Raw genomic sequence first — 17,664 nt, forward strand, 5'->3', positions numbered from 1 at the left:
TGCCCTGTGCTGTGTAAGATTTATGACAAGCGATCCTAATAGAGTTCCTTCCTCAACCCCCCCTCTTTCTTTCCTGACGTCAAGTGACAAGAAGTGAGCCACGGGGCCACTGACACTCCCTCAAAACAGGCCAATGAACGCCCGAGGGCAGGTCGTTGATTGATGTCCCGAGGGGCAGCTCTCGTCTGAATAAGCGCACGCGGGTCATGAGGGGATCCGCTCTCACAGTAGAAGTGGACGGACGACTTCTCTCCGTTTTCTGAGAATGAAATCTGAGCTGACGTTAGTTCAGGGCGTACAGATATTTATTTACCAATACCTTATACTGATCAGTGAAAAAAAAAAGAAAGAGGGGGAGTGGAAGAGAAAAAAAAGCAGGGGGGCGAATGACTGACTCGAGGGTTTGTGTATATTTTGTGTTGGTTGGCTGCCAACCTCTACATGCCTGGTTTCCTCGGGGCCTCGGAGTGTTTAGCGCAACATCACTGGATGCCAAGAAACCTACGGAGGGACAGAGAAGGTGTGGCAATCTGCCAACAAGAGCATTCAGGAACCAGATGGAGAAGTTGTTTTTGTCTTTAAACATCGATCTCCCCGTGGCCTAGATACTCGTCTTCTCTCGAGAGTTTAGCCAACCTCGACCCCCTGCTATTCTCGTACTTCTGGGGCTCGGTAGAAGTCAGACAAAATCTTTAAAAAATGTCTCGTTCTGGTCTTTTGTTCTAAGCGTTTCCCTCAAACAAACCTTTGTCGTTTCATTCACGTCCAGGATATTTCTTTGTTTTGACGAGATTCTTTTTTACGGTCTAGCTGCCCTTTTCCTCCTCAGTCCTTTCCTGTATTTACTTTTAGCTTTAAGCGTGCTCTTTGCTATACATACCTAACCTCACTGTACTTGCTCATTCATCTACCTTCAATCCACCCACTCATTTTCTCCCTCTCTTCTGCTCATTTAACAATGGATTGCATTGTTTCCAAATATTTCTGTTTAGATCTCTGTCTAATGTGCTCTTTGGCCTCAGAGATTACACTTGGTATTTTCAACATGGGGCTAATACTTCCCTTTAATCACCATCATCAGCACAGAGACGCACTGTAAAGCCCTTGTTGAAATGCTCCGGTGAAGGCTTTGTGCCTCGCTATGCATTATCTGATGTATAGGAAACCTGTAAGGCCACATAAAGAGTTTCTATGCATGTCTACGTTTTTGTTTACTGGGCGTCCAAATATTTTTGTGCTACACCACCACAGGCCCCCATGAGGTAAAGATTAATCCTTTAAAAGTAAATAAAAGGTCATTTCCCCCTGTTTTTGGCCTATTAGTCCAACAGTTATTTTTAATCATCCTGTAATTGGGATAATTTCTGCTGAATTACAGTATACTGTTTCTGTTTTCCCAGAGACTCTCTGCAACCCCCTGAAGGACCCTTGGGAGTCTCATAATTCAACCCATTAGCGTTCATGACTCCTTCATTTTTTAGCAGGTAGCAAAACATGTTATGAAACCCCATAAACACAAAGGACTGCGTATATGCACACCAGCTATTTAGTTAACTTAAGAGACAGGTACGACTTGCAGCTCCACCCACCAAAATAAAAGAGCCTGAAATACTTCCTATAGGCCACAGAAAGGATGTATTGATTTAAAGCGTTAAACACACAGCAACGTACAACTTTATAAATGTGCATCATTTCTGAAATGTCCTCTAACTAGCTCTGATTTCTCCAAATGCATTTAACTTTGACCATATTGCATCTCTCAGACTCAAACTGGCTACAGAGAATAGTGAGTAACTGAGAGTGAAATATTACTAGTCCAGCTGGCTGAATTTCCATGAGAGAGAGAAACTGAGTCATCCAGTGAGTTTTGCAATATTCCACAGTTTGGTGATGGTTAAAGTATTTTACACGGATTGCAAGTATGACTCAGTGTTTAAATCTCAATAAATAGCAACCAAATTGCTTCACTGTGACGATCAGTTAAAAAGCATCTGCGAAATGATTAAATGAAATGTAAATGAGTAGCTGTTCTTTCCCTTGTTACTTAAACTTCTCCTTTCTCGTCTTGACTCAACCAGGAGAACATGTATTGATGTATCGTCCATACGCTGATGAGTTTATTATGTTATCGAAGTGGCTTAAGCCAACATCTGGAATAATTTAAAATGCGGGGACAGCCTTGATTATTGGTGCAAACAACAAGGCAAACACTGGCTTTCTCCTACGAGGCTTATGAGTCAGAGGGGGCTCAGCTTACAGACCCTTTAGCCTGACAAGTCTGTTAGTAACACGATGTGTTCAGTGACCAGCCTCCAGAGTACTACCTCCCTAATTCCTGCAAAACAAGTCAGTTAAGTATGACAGAAATGCTCACTTGAAGTTCACTGACAGAAGAAGCTGCTATAAAGTTGTGGAGACATTAGGTGACGTGCTGTTGGAGCGTTCCAGGGGCACTTAGTGTAGCGGGAATGTGTGCATGTGGATATTAGTGTGTGCATGTGTGTGTTGACAGACCCTGGGGTCTAATAAATGCAAAAGGTGTGATGGATGACATAATGATGTAACGATATCTCTTCTCTCAGTGTGCGTTAGGACATGCAGTACAAGTGTGTGAGCATTAGGAGGGTAAACAACTCTGTGGACTCGCTTTGCACCTTTGAGCTGAAGTTTCCGTTCTTGATACAGTAATGAACTTTAAAACCGTTTAACTGTTCAACAAAAAAAAAAAAAAAAGGGAACATCAGCATTTCCTCTTTGACACGTGAGTCTTCCTTTAGTCAAGACACAAGACACAAGAGTGACCAAATCAACATGCACGCATCAACCACACACACACACATACCTTTGAGTTTCACCAACCACAGACACAGAAATACAGACAGGCAGATATAGCCAAGTGTGATAAATGCACACAGGGAGGCAGGGCAGAGTGTGAAATACGTGCTCACAGTCCACCACCTATAGATTAACATCTCCAACACATATATTTATGTTTTTTGAGATGATACTGTATGTGATAAGGATCATATTTTGCGACCGTCACTTTGTCCAGATCAGCTTTGGACGTCTCTGCTGTACAGATGTTGTAATGATATCATCGTGTTATCATGACATCATTCATTACCAGACCATGAAATGTGAGTCCACTTGATCTCAAATGTCAGGTCAGGTGACATGTTTTTTGTTGTTGTTTTGTTTTGAGATAATCTTACTGTTCAATCAGCACAATCAGCACTGATATCATCAAGTCTTAGCAAATCTGCCATTAATCAATAACATCAGTATCTTTCCACAATATCAGGTTACACTTACAGAACAGCTGGTCGCAACTTACAAAACAGCTGGTCGCACAACCACTAGTTGTGTGTTTATAGCTGATATCATCCCATGTGTGTATAAGTGTTACAATATCATATAAACTTTAATTTTTGCTGAATAATTGAAAGAATGTTATAACAGCAGCTCTATGTTACCTGCAGCAGGTCAAGCTGGACAAAGTCTTTTTAATCTGTGTCTGAACACTCATCTGCAACAAACTGCACTTTGAAGGAAAAATAAAGTATTAATGTGTTGAATTGAAATTAACTGAACATGATGCAACGCAATCAAAATGTAGAATATTTCTAATGTCAGTGAAGTGAACGTGTGTGCGTCTCACTCGGTGAAGACAAGTTCCCCTCCGGCAGCCCGTCACCACCACGGTCTCTTGAAAGTGGGAACTATGTATAAAAAGATCTATGAGTCTTACGTTGCTCATCCCAGAGTCAGCACTTTAACCTCGCAGCCAGTTGTTCGTTCTCACTACACATTGTATCATACACGTGTTTGTGTGTGAGTGTGAGTGTGTCTGAAGAGACACTGGTCAATGTGAAGGAGTGTGTTTTCCCACCTTAAGTAAACAGTGTGAAGCAAACCAACTTGTGCAGATTTTACAAACACTGCACGTCAATCACACACACACTCTCACTTTACACTTCTCTACCACACACACACACACACACACACACTTCAGCCTGAGCTTCGGAGTAAAAGCTGAGGTCAGAGGTGAACGACTGTGGGAACGCAGAGGTCCCCGTAGCGTGAAACTGTCACTGTCCTGACAAACTGGCCTGTAACATAAACAGGCGCACATACATCAGCCTGGGACAATGCCCCCCGAGAAAGAGAGCACAATACCCTCCGCCACTCCACGCTGGGGCCTGAAACAATATCACCCACGCTGAAACAACACCAGAGCCAGGGCCTAAGCCAACATGGCACTGGGCAAAGCTTGGAGCAACACCATTTGGTGAGCAACGCAACCGGTCGCTGTGAGGGAAACAATCTGTCAGGTGCTGACACAGCTAAGTTCATGTCTCTAAGTGTGGGGTCTTTGCAAGACTTGGGTGAGCCAGACCTAGAAAGCAGTGTGTGTGTGTGTGTGTGTGTGTGTGTGTGTGTGTGTGTGTGTGTGTGTGTGTGTGTGTGTGTGTGTGTGTGTGTGTGTGTGTGTGTGTGTGTGTGTGTGTGTGTGTGAGACTGAGCAAAGCACAGACTGAAATCCGCCGACACTGATTGCTAGTTTAAATAAATAAAACCTTCACCACAACAATAAGAAAAAAAAAGTTATTGTGACTTATATCAATAAATAGCAGCAGCCTCCAGTTGGTCTCATTTTCAAGCTCCATTGTAGCGGTCACACAATGTTTTCTGACGGGAACAGGGAGCAAGCGTCGCTAATATTTTGTTTGTGTATCCTGCTGGTTAAGCCTGGTGTTGAGCCTGTGTGGTTTGTATCCTAATAGGGGGCTACCTCAGACCGAGGCCTGGACCGCAGCCACCGGGGGCTATTCATGCTTTGTGACCTGATCCGCGGATGCCTCTAAATCCTGCATGCTCACAGCTATAAATCACTCAAGACGAATAAACACACAAACACACACGTCTCAACACACAGATGCAGATAAAGGAATTTATATATCAAAAGACAGACAGACAGACAGATGGACACATATAGACGCATGCAGATAAATATAAACACATAGAAGAAGTCTCACACACACAAACTGGATGAATGCCCGGTGACCAGGGCAAAAGGAAAAAATTAAAATCATGGAGCATTGCTTGCATTCAGCCCAGTGCATGGAAAATTCCCCATCCAGCAACTTGAGAGGATAGAGAGAGAGACGGAGAGAAAGAGAGAGAGAAAGAGAATAAAAGACTGGTACAGAGCGCCCTCTTCTGTGCACTAAAGCGAACTGCACCAACTTCTCAATAATACGCTGTGTGAATGATGAAAACCACTCAATGGCTCATTCTGTTTCATCAAGTAAAAGGCGGAGCATTAAAGAGTAAGAGGGTGGTGGGGGGGGGATAAAAGGCATGTATTGATTTGCTCAAATACTTCATCCACTGGACAATAACCTTCATCATTCATTTATGAATTCAATCAAATTAATCCTGAACAGATGGCATTCAGGTCGATAGATGAAAGTGTCTGAGCGAAAGGGCAAGTGGGGTTATCGTAGGCAGTCACTTTTATGTCCGCCAGATTTATTTTGCATGATCCTATGTGTGCATGTGTGCGTGTGTCTTAACACTCGCTCATGGTGTCTAAAAAGCTGACAGAAATATATACTATTACATATGTCTTGAGTTGTGCCTTCAGTTTTTTGTTTTGTTTTTTAATCTCAGGCTGAATATAGGCTCAACGATGATGTAAAGGGGGCGTGACATGCAAAACAAAAGGAAAAGAAAAATCATAAATCTTGTGCAATGCGTTACACAACCATCACATGAGGAACAAATTATAGCTGTTTTGAAGCAAAGGTGAAAAGCCAGCCATCATACAGAGAGGTGGGTGACAAAATAACTGTTTCAATATGTGTGTGAGGGAATATATATTTAACATAGTCTCTCTCCTGGAAGGCGCTGATGGTGTTGCAATTGTTCATAAGTATATTTCAAAAAAAAAAAAAGAAGAAAAAAAAAGAGCTGTAGATTGAGAAAGACTTTCAAACCCAGCTCTTTCTTTCTTTCTCACCTCCAGACAGCTGGCCAAACACTGCATGAAGTGGGTGTTTGTGTCAGCCTGCCAGTTTTAAAAAAGTCACAGAAATTGTTCAAATGCAGCTTCTCCCAGTTCTAATGACGGAAAGGCGCATGAGGAGGATATTTGATGATCTGATGACACTCCTTAAAGCAGAAGTAAGCAGAATGTTTGTGATAATATAAGTCTTAAATAGTTATATCTTCCGACAGCAATCACTTATATAGAGTGTTTGGTCCGAAACACGGGTCTGTCAGTCACTCTGCTCTGCTGTAAGCCGAGGAGAAAACTTTCCTTGTATCCTACAACCTTTATCCAATGAGGAGAGAGAACGGCATAAAGGGGCGGTCCTCTCTGTGTGTGCAGCCAGGGGATGCGCGTGAACATGGTGACGTAGGGACAAGGTCGGGGACTGCTAACTCCATCGGCTGACAGGAAGTTAGCCAAAACGACTGGATCGCTTACTTCTACTGAGACCTTTAAACTTATTTCTGTGAGCACATGAAGTCATTTCTTCAGTGTCCGTTATGGTAACTGGACAATAAGCAGACGAAGGTCAGAAAGATTTTACTAGGGAGATAAAAGATAAACTATAAAAGCTCCGGTCCACCCAGCAGAAACTATAGGCCCTTTCAAACATACATGGCATTTGAACACCAGGTTCATATAACGACACAAATAGACGAAATACCTTTTCCCCAACTGGTATTTTGACTTCACCATAGGAAAAGCACATGTGCTACTAATAATATAATGTAAATTCACATGGTGAAGCATCTCCGTGGGGTCATGATACATAATACATGATGGCACTATGTAGATTTGGAGATAAATGTAACAGCTGCATGATGGTTGGTCACAAACATCTCACTCATGCTGCATCAGTGAGGCAAAGTTAACAAGACATGAAACACTTCAGAGCCGACAAGGAGTGGTTTCATGCAAAAGAGAAAAGACAACAGTGGCAGTCGGTCCTAATCAGAGCTGTCTTCACATGTATTAAGCATTGCCTGAACTTGGGCTTAAGTGTATTAGCTCTAATGTGCAGGGAGTTAATCTAGCACTTGAGTGAGCTGTCATCACACAGACTTATGGCCATCACATTACCGAGATAGTACAAGATCAACAAACATATTATATCTGATATGCGATATCAGGAATAGTAGGAGTTTGTGTTTCACTAATAATAATGTAATTTACAAGACTAAAATCTTCTCTAATAAAAAAGAAGTTGACCTAATTACACAGGCATGTCTCAGGCCGTTGGGAGAGGAGCTGAAAGAAAAACAAAAAAAACATCAAACTTGCACCTGTGGATGAACCTGTTTGTGCTTAAAAACAGCTGAAACAACACGTTGGTTGCAGCGTTCAGGCATGTTAGTCGAGTGACTTACTGTAGGACTTCAACAGTTACAAAAGCTTCAGTTTTCATTGCCCAGGTTAAACCAAGTGAAGGAGGAGTTCAGCACAGAGACGCTGAGTAGAGAAAAAAAAATGGCGCTAACGATGCAGCAGAAGGCAAAACTTTATAAATTATTTGTGAGTTGTAATTCCATATGCAAGTTATAAATATCACATCATGGCAATGAAAGAGAGAGAAAAAAAGAGAGGGGGAGAGGGAAAAGAGGGAGAGAGAGAGGCTTGTTTACTCAACAGCGCCATGTGATCACCCTATCTTCAATCTCCTGATAGGAGCAACACAGTAAATCCGTCTGCCTGAGGTTGAGACATGGATGTACAGCAGCACAACATGGTTCTTGGTGTCGTTATTCTCCTCCACACACACTGGACTGTGTCGGCCCGCGCACACACACGCACACACACGCACACACACAGAGCTCTTTTCCCCTTGTGCCATTTCTCTCCTTCAAAGACTTTCCCACCTCCTGCTGCAGCACTTTGTTACTGTTGTCCGCCGCCTCGCATCCTCTCTCTCTCGTTTTCTCGACTATCCCCCTCCTCCTCCTCCTCCTCCTCCTCGTCCTCCTTCTCCTACAGTCTTGGTGTGTGTGTGAGACAAAGCCGAGCCTTACAATGTTATGTCTGATCAGACGGGAGACAACTGCAAACCTGTGTGCATCACACAGAGCTATAGGCTCCGATTAAAAATAGTCTGGTATCTCTGAATGTATTCAAGTCAAGCCCATGATAAATTCCATTACATCCAGGCTTCAGGAGTGTAAATGTTTTATTTGAGTGCAAATGTTTTATTATAATCTTTTCTTTTTGACTAATCTTGTAAATTCAATTGTTATTTGTATTCTATTTGTTTTTGTTTTTTTATGTCTATGATTAATGTGACTATGTATTGAACTTTATGTGCTGCCATTCTTGGCCAGGTCTCTCTTGCAAAAGAGATCTTGGATCTCAATGGGACAAACCTGGTTTAATAAAGGTTGTTATTATTATTATTGTCATTATTAACAGTATTCTTGACATGATTATTGACTTATTACATTGAAAATGATCGTGAATTAATTTTATTTTCCTGCTTTAGGCCGGTTTGGGATCATCTAAAGATGTTCCATGTTGGCTCTGGTACCGGAGAGGATGGAAATCATTCAGGTTTCGGACCGGGCCGAGCTGCATGGGCCCCGGCTCTGGAGAGCAGGGCTCGCAGTTGTGGGGTGCTAGTAGTTTTCCACTGCAGGTTGCTGACTGAATACAGAGAAAGACAGTGTTTGTTCCAACCCCACCTCCTCCTCTCCTCCTCCTCCTCCTCCTCTACCACCACCATCCTTTTTACCCCTTCCCCTCATTACTCCCAGCATTAAGACTACTGCACACATTATTCTTTCACTGTTTCACTTTGCTCCATCACCCTCTCCGACCTGCAGCTCATCGGCGTCATGTTTTGCCACCTTCTCTTTTCCACTTTCTTTACCACCTCCCTCCCTCTCTTCCCTCTCCCTCTCAGTTCCTGAATAGCACGGCCAGAAATAATCGCAGACCAGCCAGCACCCCCATCCCCCAAGTAACAGTGCCAACCCACCCACCCCATCATTGCACCTCATGCCACTGGTACCATGACGACTGCTTGCACTGTGCAAAAGCCCATACACCCAGCACTAACCCATCCCTCCCTCTGTGCCAGGATAATATCGCTTTTACATGTTTCGGTGGGAACAGTCGTTACAGTGAAGATTTATTGCTCTCGCAGGAAACAAAAGAAAAGACAGAGAAAAAAAAATGTTTCAAAGATTTGTACTCAAGTGTGTTACTAGGGGGGGAAAATAAATAAATACAAATTGTGATTATTTTATCATTTATTCAGGCTAACAACAGGATTGACAGTGACCTAGTTGCACACTTCCCACATGCCCCCTCCTCTCTAGTCTTCTCCAGTCTGCAGCCGCCAGCATGCAGCACTGGCTGGAAGGTGGTGGTGGGGCGGGGGGGAGGGACTGTGGGGGGGGGGGGGGTCTGTCTGTGTTGTAGGATCAAAGTGGGAGCTTGTTGTGTGTTAGTGTGTTAGAAAAAGGTTTTTAATAAGCTGGCAAGAAAGCAGGTTTGGTTGGAAAGTCAAGAAATGGTTTTCGTGTTTCCTTCTAGTGCTAAAAACCACCTGGCAACACAAACTGGTACAATATCGCACACACCACATTATGTTATCTACAAAACAAACGCATCCACATTCAGGGTCCCCTGCTAGCACACCAACAACCCCTGAATAATGGGAGCTTATTTGTTGGTTTATTGTACGCTGAGAAAACCACAGACCTGGGGTTTAATTAGGTATTCATATTCATGGATATTTGTGGTACCTCTGGTACCCCTGGTACTGTGGTATGTCCACCATAATTGCAAAAAAAAAAAAAAGTTGATGCAATTGGCGACACTCTATTTAGCACCACAACTTAGAAAAGCAATAGAAAAGAAGAAAAAGAAGAAGAAGAAGAAGCTGCATCACTATGCAGCCGTCATCACTGGTGTGATCGCTATCACCTATCGGCTAAAAACAATCATATGAGTAGAGGCCTGATGGGAGCGCTGAAAAGCCTTAAGTGGCCATGATACGACTGCAACATAGAGCTTTGTGTAGCTTTAGTAAGATTGAACATCTGACAGACACACAGAGCCGACACACACACACACACACCCCTTGACAACCCCTATTGGCACTGTCCCATTGCTCGGTCCAGCTGGCTGGCAGCTGTAAATCCACAGCTTTATTCCTCTATCACGTCCTCCATATCCAGGGAGCATTTCACTGTACAGTTACTGTGCCAAAGGTCACTGCCTGCTGCCGCTGCTGCTGCTGCTGCTGCTGCTGCTTTCTCCCCCCCCCTTCACCATGCAATTTGTCTGACCTGGTTCAAGCAGAGATCACCCATAATCCAGCAGATCTGTCCAGACCACAGGTTTCTCTCTCCATGGGTCCTTACTCTATTTACACAGTAAGCAGTGGTAGCCTTGAGTGGGACTGAAGGCATGCACTCAATCACGCACGTCCACAAAGAAACAGGCGGTTACATACAGACACACTCGCTCATGCACAAATCCATCAGTCCTGAATCAAAAAGGACGAGGAGGAGACGACTTCCTGTCACAGCGATGCCTGCTAATGCCACGGTTCACAAGTGGACTTTGACTACGCCTTCTCAGAAAAAGCAATATTGCCTCTGTCCACACTGCTGCCTGTCAAGGTTGACGAGTTTAGTTTGTTTATACAGCCTCACCACCACACACATGCCACCACTGAGACCGGCTTATGTTGGACAACAAGGCTTTTCTGAGAACAATCTTTTACAAAATTATCTCCAAAATATCTCCAAGCATCAAATCATTGCACAAGTTACCAAAACCAACAAGGTGCTACAGCTGCATATACTTAATACCGAGTTTTATGGCCGTAATTGTCCAGCCAAACATATTTCAGTCACGACAAACAGATTTAAAGTCAGTGCACACCCTTGAAAACCCATGTGACAGGAGACCTCATCCACCGTCTATGAATACATCAATCCAGAAAAAGCATTACGATCAATATCCGGTGTCATCTCCGAGGACACTCCTAAGCTTTCCATATGGAGACAGAGGCGTCTCCTGGGTTATTCTGGGATCAGGCCAAGACCCAGGAAGCCATTTCACTTAATTAATCACACATAAGTGTTTATTACAGCAGCTGCTGAGTCACCACTTAATGTCCATAATTAGCTAAATAAGTATGTGTAAAAAATGAGGAGCAGCAGAAGCTAGAAAGATCCGCTGCATTCGTCCTCCTCGGAGAAATTACAGAAGCTTCCAGTCTTTTCTGAGATGTCACTTCACTGACAAAATTCACAATTTGAAAAATTCACTGAAAAATTCATCACTCGTTTCTTCTCAGCAGTGAAAGCTACAAAATCTGGGTTGAAATATTCTGTCTGCAGCACAGTGAAAAAGAATTTTAACTCTAACTTCCAAATCCAAACTCATATGCTTCTGTGCAACACCGGAAAAATATAATACCGAGAGTTAACATATAGAATAACTGTCATTTTGTTCATTTTGTTTAACATCATACAAATCGTTCTTATCTTATTAGAAAACAGAGTCACAACTGTCTTTACTGCACAGCAAATGCTAATTTTCAATTCACTCCGACATTAAATTCAAACTGCATTAAGGACCATCTGGGTAAAATAGCAGGCATTTATGTTTCAGAAAGCAGATGCTTAGCTCTGTGACTTGGATGAAATGATAATATAATACATGAGAGGCACAAACTGGGGCCATGCACTTCTGCACAATGCTGAATTGTATATCAGGGCATTAGAAAAAGAAAGACTTGGTTGTAGAACAAGCTGCAACAACAAGCAAGAAAGATGCTGAGGCTTGTAATGGCTATGACTCCTTCTGTTATGTAATTTTCTAATGTAACAGAGTCTTTAAGCAAATAGGAAAAGTCAGCCGTAAAATGGATTGGGCTACGTTGTCAGTGGATCACATGCTCAGACCTGGGTTGGGGTGAAATTCACACAGACACTAAGTCCACTCGGTATTTACTGTGCGTTCTTTATACCGCATCGTTTCATCCCTGTGGGCTGTCGACGTGGGCAAAGTGTCAGGAATCTGAGCAGCAGCAACCAGCCCACATCAGAAGAACAGGTGGATCTTTTGAGAGTGGCTCTTGATTCAAGTTAGCGTTTTAAAAAAAAAAAAAGGGCTAACACAATGGTGTAATTACGTAACACAAAGAATCCCTTTCTGTCTCCGTCCGACCGCCCAAGACTGGGCTCCTTTCATCCAGCGAGGGAACATGGTGACCGGAGAGCGAGCCGGCCGATGGAGTCTGCCCACCCCTTTCATAGACTCAGAACAAACACTTACTATTGTCTCTCCTGATTTGTGTGCATATACATGTGTGTGTGTGTGTGTGTGTGTGTGTGTGTGTGTGTGTGTGTGTGTGTGTTTGTCCGCACTCGTCGTTATCCCGTGTTCCAATATGTATCGGATCAATAAAGCTCAGCGAGGTCAACAGCCTTCACAAGCCGGAGGATGACCCCGTGACAGCGTCTACTCCTGTTGAACGCACTCACAGGTTGCTAAGGATAAGCCACTTTGACCCTCGTATGTTCACCCCGACAGACAGACCCTAACCCAAACCCAAGGACGCCTTATGGGAACCCAACCCCCCCCCCCCCCCCCCCCCCCCCTCACCCACAGAACACCCTATTTTCGGCTGCGACCCCATAACCTTTAACCCCTGGGACTCGCTATAGCCCACAAGCCCGTTCTCTTGACTGTGATCACAGCTTGTCCTGCATATTCACAGGGTGCCTCGAAAAACAAACAACGACTCCGATTACATTTTTTTTTTAAAGTCAAGCAGGGCAACTGTACAGTACAGACTTACGAAAGGTCTGATGGGAGACGTTAGTGAATCTGTATTTTAACGCACAGGTGTTGGATGGAGTACCAAACTGCCCCTAAATGAGGGCATTTTGCCCCTAACATTTGACATTTAACATCTTGTGCATGTGCAACCAGTGAATTTGGTGTTTTTATTTCTAATACTGGTGAACCATAGAATCTGTCATCACAGGTGGCAGGCCAAGGTGTGTAAGGATCATGAATGAAAAAGAAATCTGAGTATTTAAGGTGATTCACAGCGTGCAGCCATACATTTTCCACTTTAATTTATGGGCCACAGTGCTCCTAATAAAATTAATTAGTCTGGACCCCTGAAATATCATTTATATCTATATCTATAATGCATATAGTTTTAAAAGACTTCTTTGACAGTCTCTTGCTTTTAAACAGTCTTATGTTCTATGATCTATCCATCAATAAAGCTACAGCCAAAAGCCTATTGGCTTAGCTTAGCACAAGCCTTGAAATGGGGAGAGACTAACCCGACTGTCTACCCAACCCCCCATAAAACCAAAGTGTGTCATTTTCTGCACCTCATTTTTTCTATGGAAGAATCAAACACATGATCAAACATGTTTTCGGGGTGTTGGAAGGTATTTTTGTCAAGACAGAGCTGTGCACATTTCTTCCTTTTTAACAAAGTCTACTTTCCCAGTTGGTAAAATGCAAAAAAAAAAAAACATACAGTGGATGTGCACACTGAGCCACCAAACCAACCAGCAGAAATTTGTTCCAGCCCAAATCTTTGCAAGCCACAGGGGTATTATGGGACATTATTCTCACCAAGCAGGAGGCCTTCCTCTTCTAGAGGAGGGGGGTTGCCATGAGGAAAGGACTGTCTGTGCTTTCAAAGATTTTGTCTTTAATCAGCGGATCTGCTGGAATTAGAGGTCTGTCTGAGCCCGAGCCCCCTCCCTCGCTCACTCATAGCCCCTTCCATCTCTGACAACGTGAGAAAGGTGTGTGTGTGTGTGTGTTGGTAGAGATGGGGGGGGGGGGCTCTTCAACCGTGGGACCAGAACAACATGAGCTGCTACATTGGGCTCATAAATGCACCCTTTGGCAAGTCCTCGACAAATGCAGCTTAGCATAATTCAAAAATACCAGACGGTGTGTACTGTGGTGCACTACTAAAACCCGCAAAGCAGCTTTCTCCCTCTCTCATCTCTCCCTGCCCCGCTCCTTCATCTTCCAAAAACACTTCCACACAAACAGGAATTAATGCCGCAGCAGCCGCCGCCGCCAGTCTATTTCCTCAGAAAAACAACATGTCAGGCCATCAGAAGTTGGTCAGGCTTAGTTTTTGTTTGTCATTAGAGGACTAATTAAATGGACCAAGCCACAGCTAAATCCGCACTAAAGCTGGGGTAAACCCAGTGTTTGTTTCTCTACAGGTAAATACTGAGAAATAATTAACAAAGAAAACATAATTAATCCAAGACGCCTTCGCACAAACATTAACTACAGATAATATTAACTGCAATTATTTGAAGTTCTGCCCACTTCTTGCTGATCATCTGGAAAAATTTGCCATCAAGATGAATAGAAAATCAAATTCAGGCACGAGCTGTGACCTGAATCCACATCTGCAACAACAAACTGCACAATAAACTAATCTTAGCACTGGCATTGTTTGTGACTGGTATGAGGATCTAATGCCAGCAGATGGTTGAGAGTGATTGTCTGCCTTTCATCCAGCTCCCTCCCCTGTAATATTACACCCTAACATTAATTAACAACTGACCTGGGAACTATAACTCCTATCATATGGCAACTAGTCAAGCCCATCAACAATGAAATTAATAAATGATCGGACGAGATGTGTTGAAATAGCTTGAGCTGCTAGAAAAACAAAAAGAAATCATAATGGAAATGTTGTGTGTCATGATGTTGATGATGGAGGCTGGTGTTACTGAGTATTTTCAGTAAACACGCCTTACGATTCTGGGAAAACCCACATAGGTGCAATGTCAAGCATGTTATTGTTTCTTTATTCTGAGGAATCGTTTTAACTTTATAAGTTCCTCTGAACTCAGAGGTTCAGACAGAAACAAGGAAATGATTTAGGACACTCAAATTCATCATGCGTCCAGGCGTTAGGATGGAAGCAATACTAGTATTTCAACCTATTGTTGTTGGTTTTTCTATTTCAGATATCACAGAATCATTAACTGAGATTTAGGTATACAAACCTTTAGCTTTTTCTGTTTTTTGCATGTGTGCACACAGTTGAATTGCTAAATCCTTGGCTCTTGAGATGTTTGAGCCTTAATGAGTTCATGGTGTCCCATCGTGTCATTGACTCTAATCCACTTGACAAAACATGCATTGCTCTTAGTGAGGCTCTCTGACTCAACCACAGTGTTTGCAACGCTTATGAGGAGGTGAAGAGAGAAGCAGATGGCAGCAGAACAATACCGTAAGCACTAAAATAGGAAGATGTGTAATGACAGCGTTGCACAGCTTATTGCGGCACAGCACAAAGAGCCCACCGGGGTCTCATTGTGGATAATACAAGCAGTCTCTTACCTGGACGGCCTGGAGGAGCCGAATGCATCGCGCCTTGACGTCTTCAAAGGGACACCGTTTGGAGAGCATGAGCAGATGAGCGAGGATGTCATTCAGATCACTGTTGGGGAGGAATCCCATGGCCGGGGGCGAGGGGACCAACGCTGAGATGGGCCCAATAGCCTCCACTTTCCTCATGACGTCCTGGCATATGTTCTCCATGGCCTCGGTCCTGGAGCTGGCATCCCGGCTGCCCAGCCCGTCCCACCTCCCCAGAGACTCCTGGTCCTGCACTTCCATCACTTGACGTTGGATTAATGTTTGTGCTGCCTTACAAGAGGCTAAACGACAGAATAACACAGTCCAGGTTTACATCAAAGCAGCAACAACATAGTGTGTGCAACAAATAACTATTGAATATTATGCCAATGAGGAGAGATAGGGGGTGTGCACATGCATTCATAGCATTGCAGGAATTTGAAATTAGATCTTCACCAACAATTGGCCAAGCCTATGTCATTGGCTAATATTAGTTTATCACAGGTATATGTGCACAGCCTATACAGTATGACAGTGATAAGTAGCAAGATATAAGACTGCAGAAATGCCAACAATGGTTAGAAATTAATCAAATCGGGTATTTTGGGCTGATACTGATATTGGTATTGGTATTGGTATTTGAACACATTTAAGAAGCGATATACAGGCTGCCAATAATCATTTTCAACATGAACACAAAACATTTTTAAAAATCTTAATATTGATCCCTTAGATTTGTGGCTAAGATGCATCATGAATGAGATAATTTACCTTGTCTTCGTGATGACCCTCTTTCTAAATGACCTCGAACTAACTTTGGCTTTTGACTGTGTATTGTCTTGTTACTTTATATTTATTATCAGTAAACATACCAGCACTGATCTATCTGCAATAAACCAATTTATATGTCTAGCTCTGATAAACGTCGCCATTATCTGCATGAATCTTTAATGGTCAATATACATGAAGTGAAAGTGAAGTGAAGACAGAGATACCTACCTATTTAAATAATCCAGCAAAAGAAACACAACAAATCAATGTGCCTTCACACTATCAAGCAAAAACCAAATAAATACCCAATAATGCAACAACAAAGAGCTTTGCAATGATATCGCCTTAAGTATAATGATATCGCCTTAAGTCTCATGGTTGACAAATCTTTATTATCACATGGTAAGCCATACAGTATGTTATTATATAACCTTGCCTTTTTCAGCACATATCATAGCCAGATATCCCCAACAATAAATGTATAGGATTATTTTTTTGTTGTTGTTACATATAGGCTAGATGTTTAGCATGTATGTAAGACAAAAAAAAATATCGGCCGATACAGCTATTTGCTATCTGATTTCTTAACTCTTAATAATTGATATCAGTAGGCTATCGACCTAGATTTAAAAAAGAAAGAAAAAAAAAGTGCCATGATAAGTCCGACTCTATTGTGTCTGCCATTTAAACACGGGTCTGATTGGAAATCGTTTACCAGTAATTTATCAGTTTTATCACGCTGCTGTTTTTGTCAGTCACAAACTTCCAAGAAATAGGTTGAGCCTGATTTTTTTTTCTTTTTTCTTCATGTCACAAACAACCAAAATCTGTTCGTCAAACTGTTATTGCCTCAGCAAACCTTTATAAACCGACAATGGTGAACGGTTAATGACTTTTTTCTTTTCTTTTTTATCGATATACTGGACATGTCTTGGTTAGAAATGTACAAAGAGGCAGCTTGTCAGTCAGTCATTGAGGTCCATTCAATCTCTCCCTGCCTTCTTCAGTGTCAACGCTTTCAAGCTGCTGCCCGTTAACAAAAGACACCGGTAAAGTGCAACGGGACTGCGGTGAAAACAACATTCACACACACAAACCTGTCGTTGAGCACAAAAAGCAAAAAGTGTCATTGTGAAAAAATACTCACTTTATCCTCATTCTTTGGTGCAGGTCTCTTGCTACGGGACGCCTTGCCACAGCGCTGACCAGCCAACGTTAGGGTACAAGCTTCAGGAGGCAGGCAAACAACTTGATGGTAAACATTTGATTGGCACAACCGGCTGGCCAATCAGCGCAGCCCGTGAACATTCTAGGGCGGTGCTAGGACGGATACTGAGCAGTGATTGGTTAGAACGGAGCGGGGGATGGGTTTATGGGAGTTGGATTATCTTCGTCCGGTGTGTGTTTGGTGTTTTGTAGGGACGCGCTGTAGAACTGCATCTCCCGTCGTGCATTTCGTCTAC

General features: G+C 42.9%; 1 protein-coding gene across 1 annotated transcript in view; it reads right to left on the reverse strand.

The window, feature by feature from the left end:
- The window catches only part of sesn1 (sestrin 1), a 56,957-nt gene extending 39,522 nt beyond the window's left edge, over positions 1-17,435 (reverse strand). Inside the window, exons 1-2 of the mRNA XM_084001081.1 lie at positions 17,349-17,435; positions 15,413-15,732 (exon numbers count right to left, since the gene is read on the reverse strand). Coding sequence (XP_083857207.1) covers positions 15,413-15,691 — 279 coding nt within the window. The 5' untranslated portion in view covers positions 15,692-15,732; positions 17,349-17,435. The remainder of the gene's footprint in view (positions 1-15,412; positions 15,733-17,348) is intronic.
- Between the last annotated feature and the right edge of the window lie 229 nt (positions 17,436-17,664).

This window comes from Trachurus trachurus (assembly GCF_905171665.1).
Source record: "Trachurus trachurus genome assembly, chromosome: 24".
NCBI lineage: Eukaryota > Metazoa > Chordata > Actinopteri > Carangiformes > Carangidae > Trachurus > Trachurus trachurus.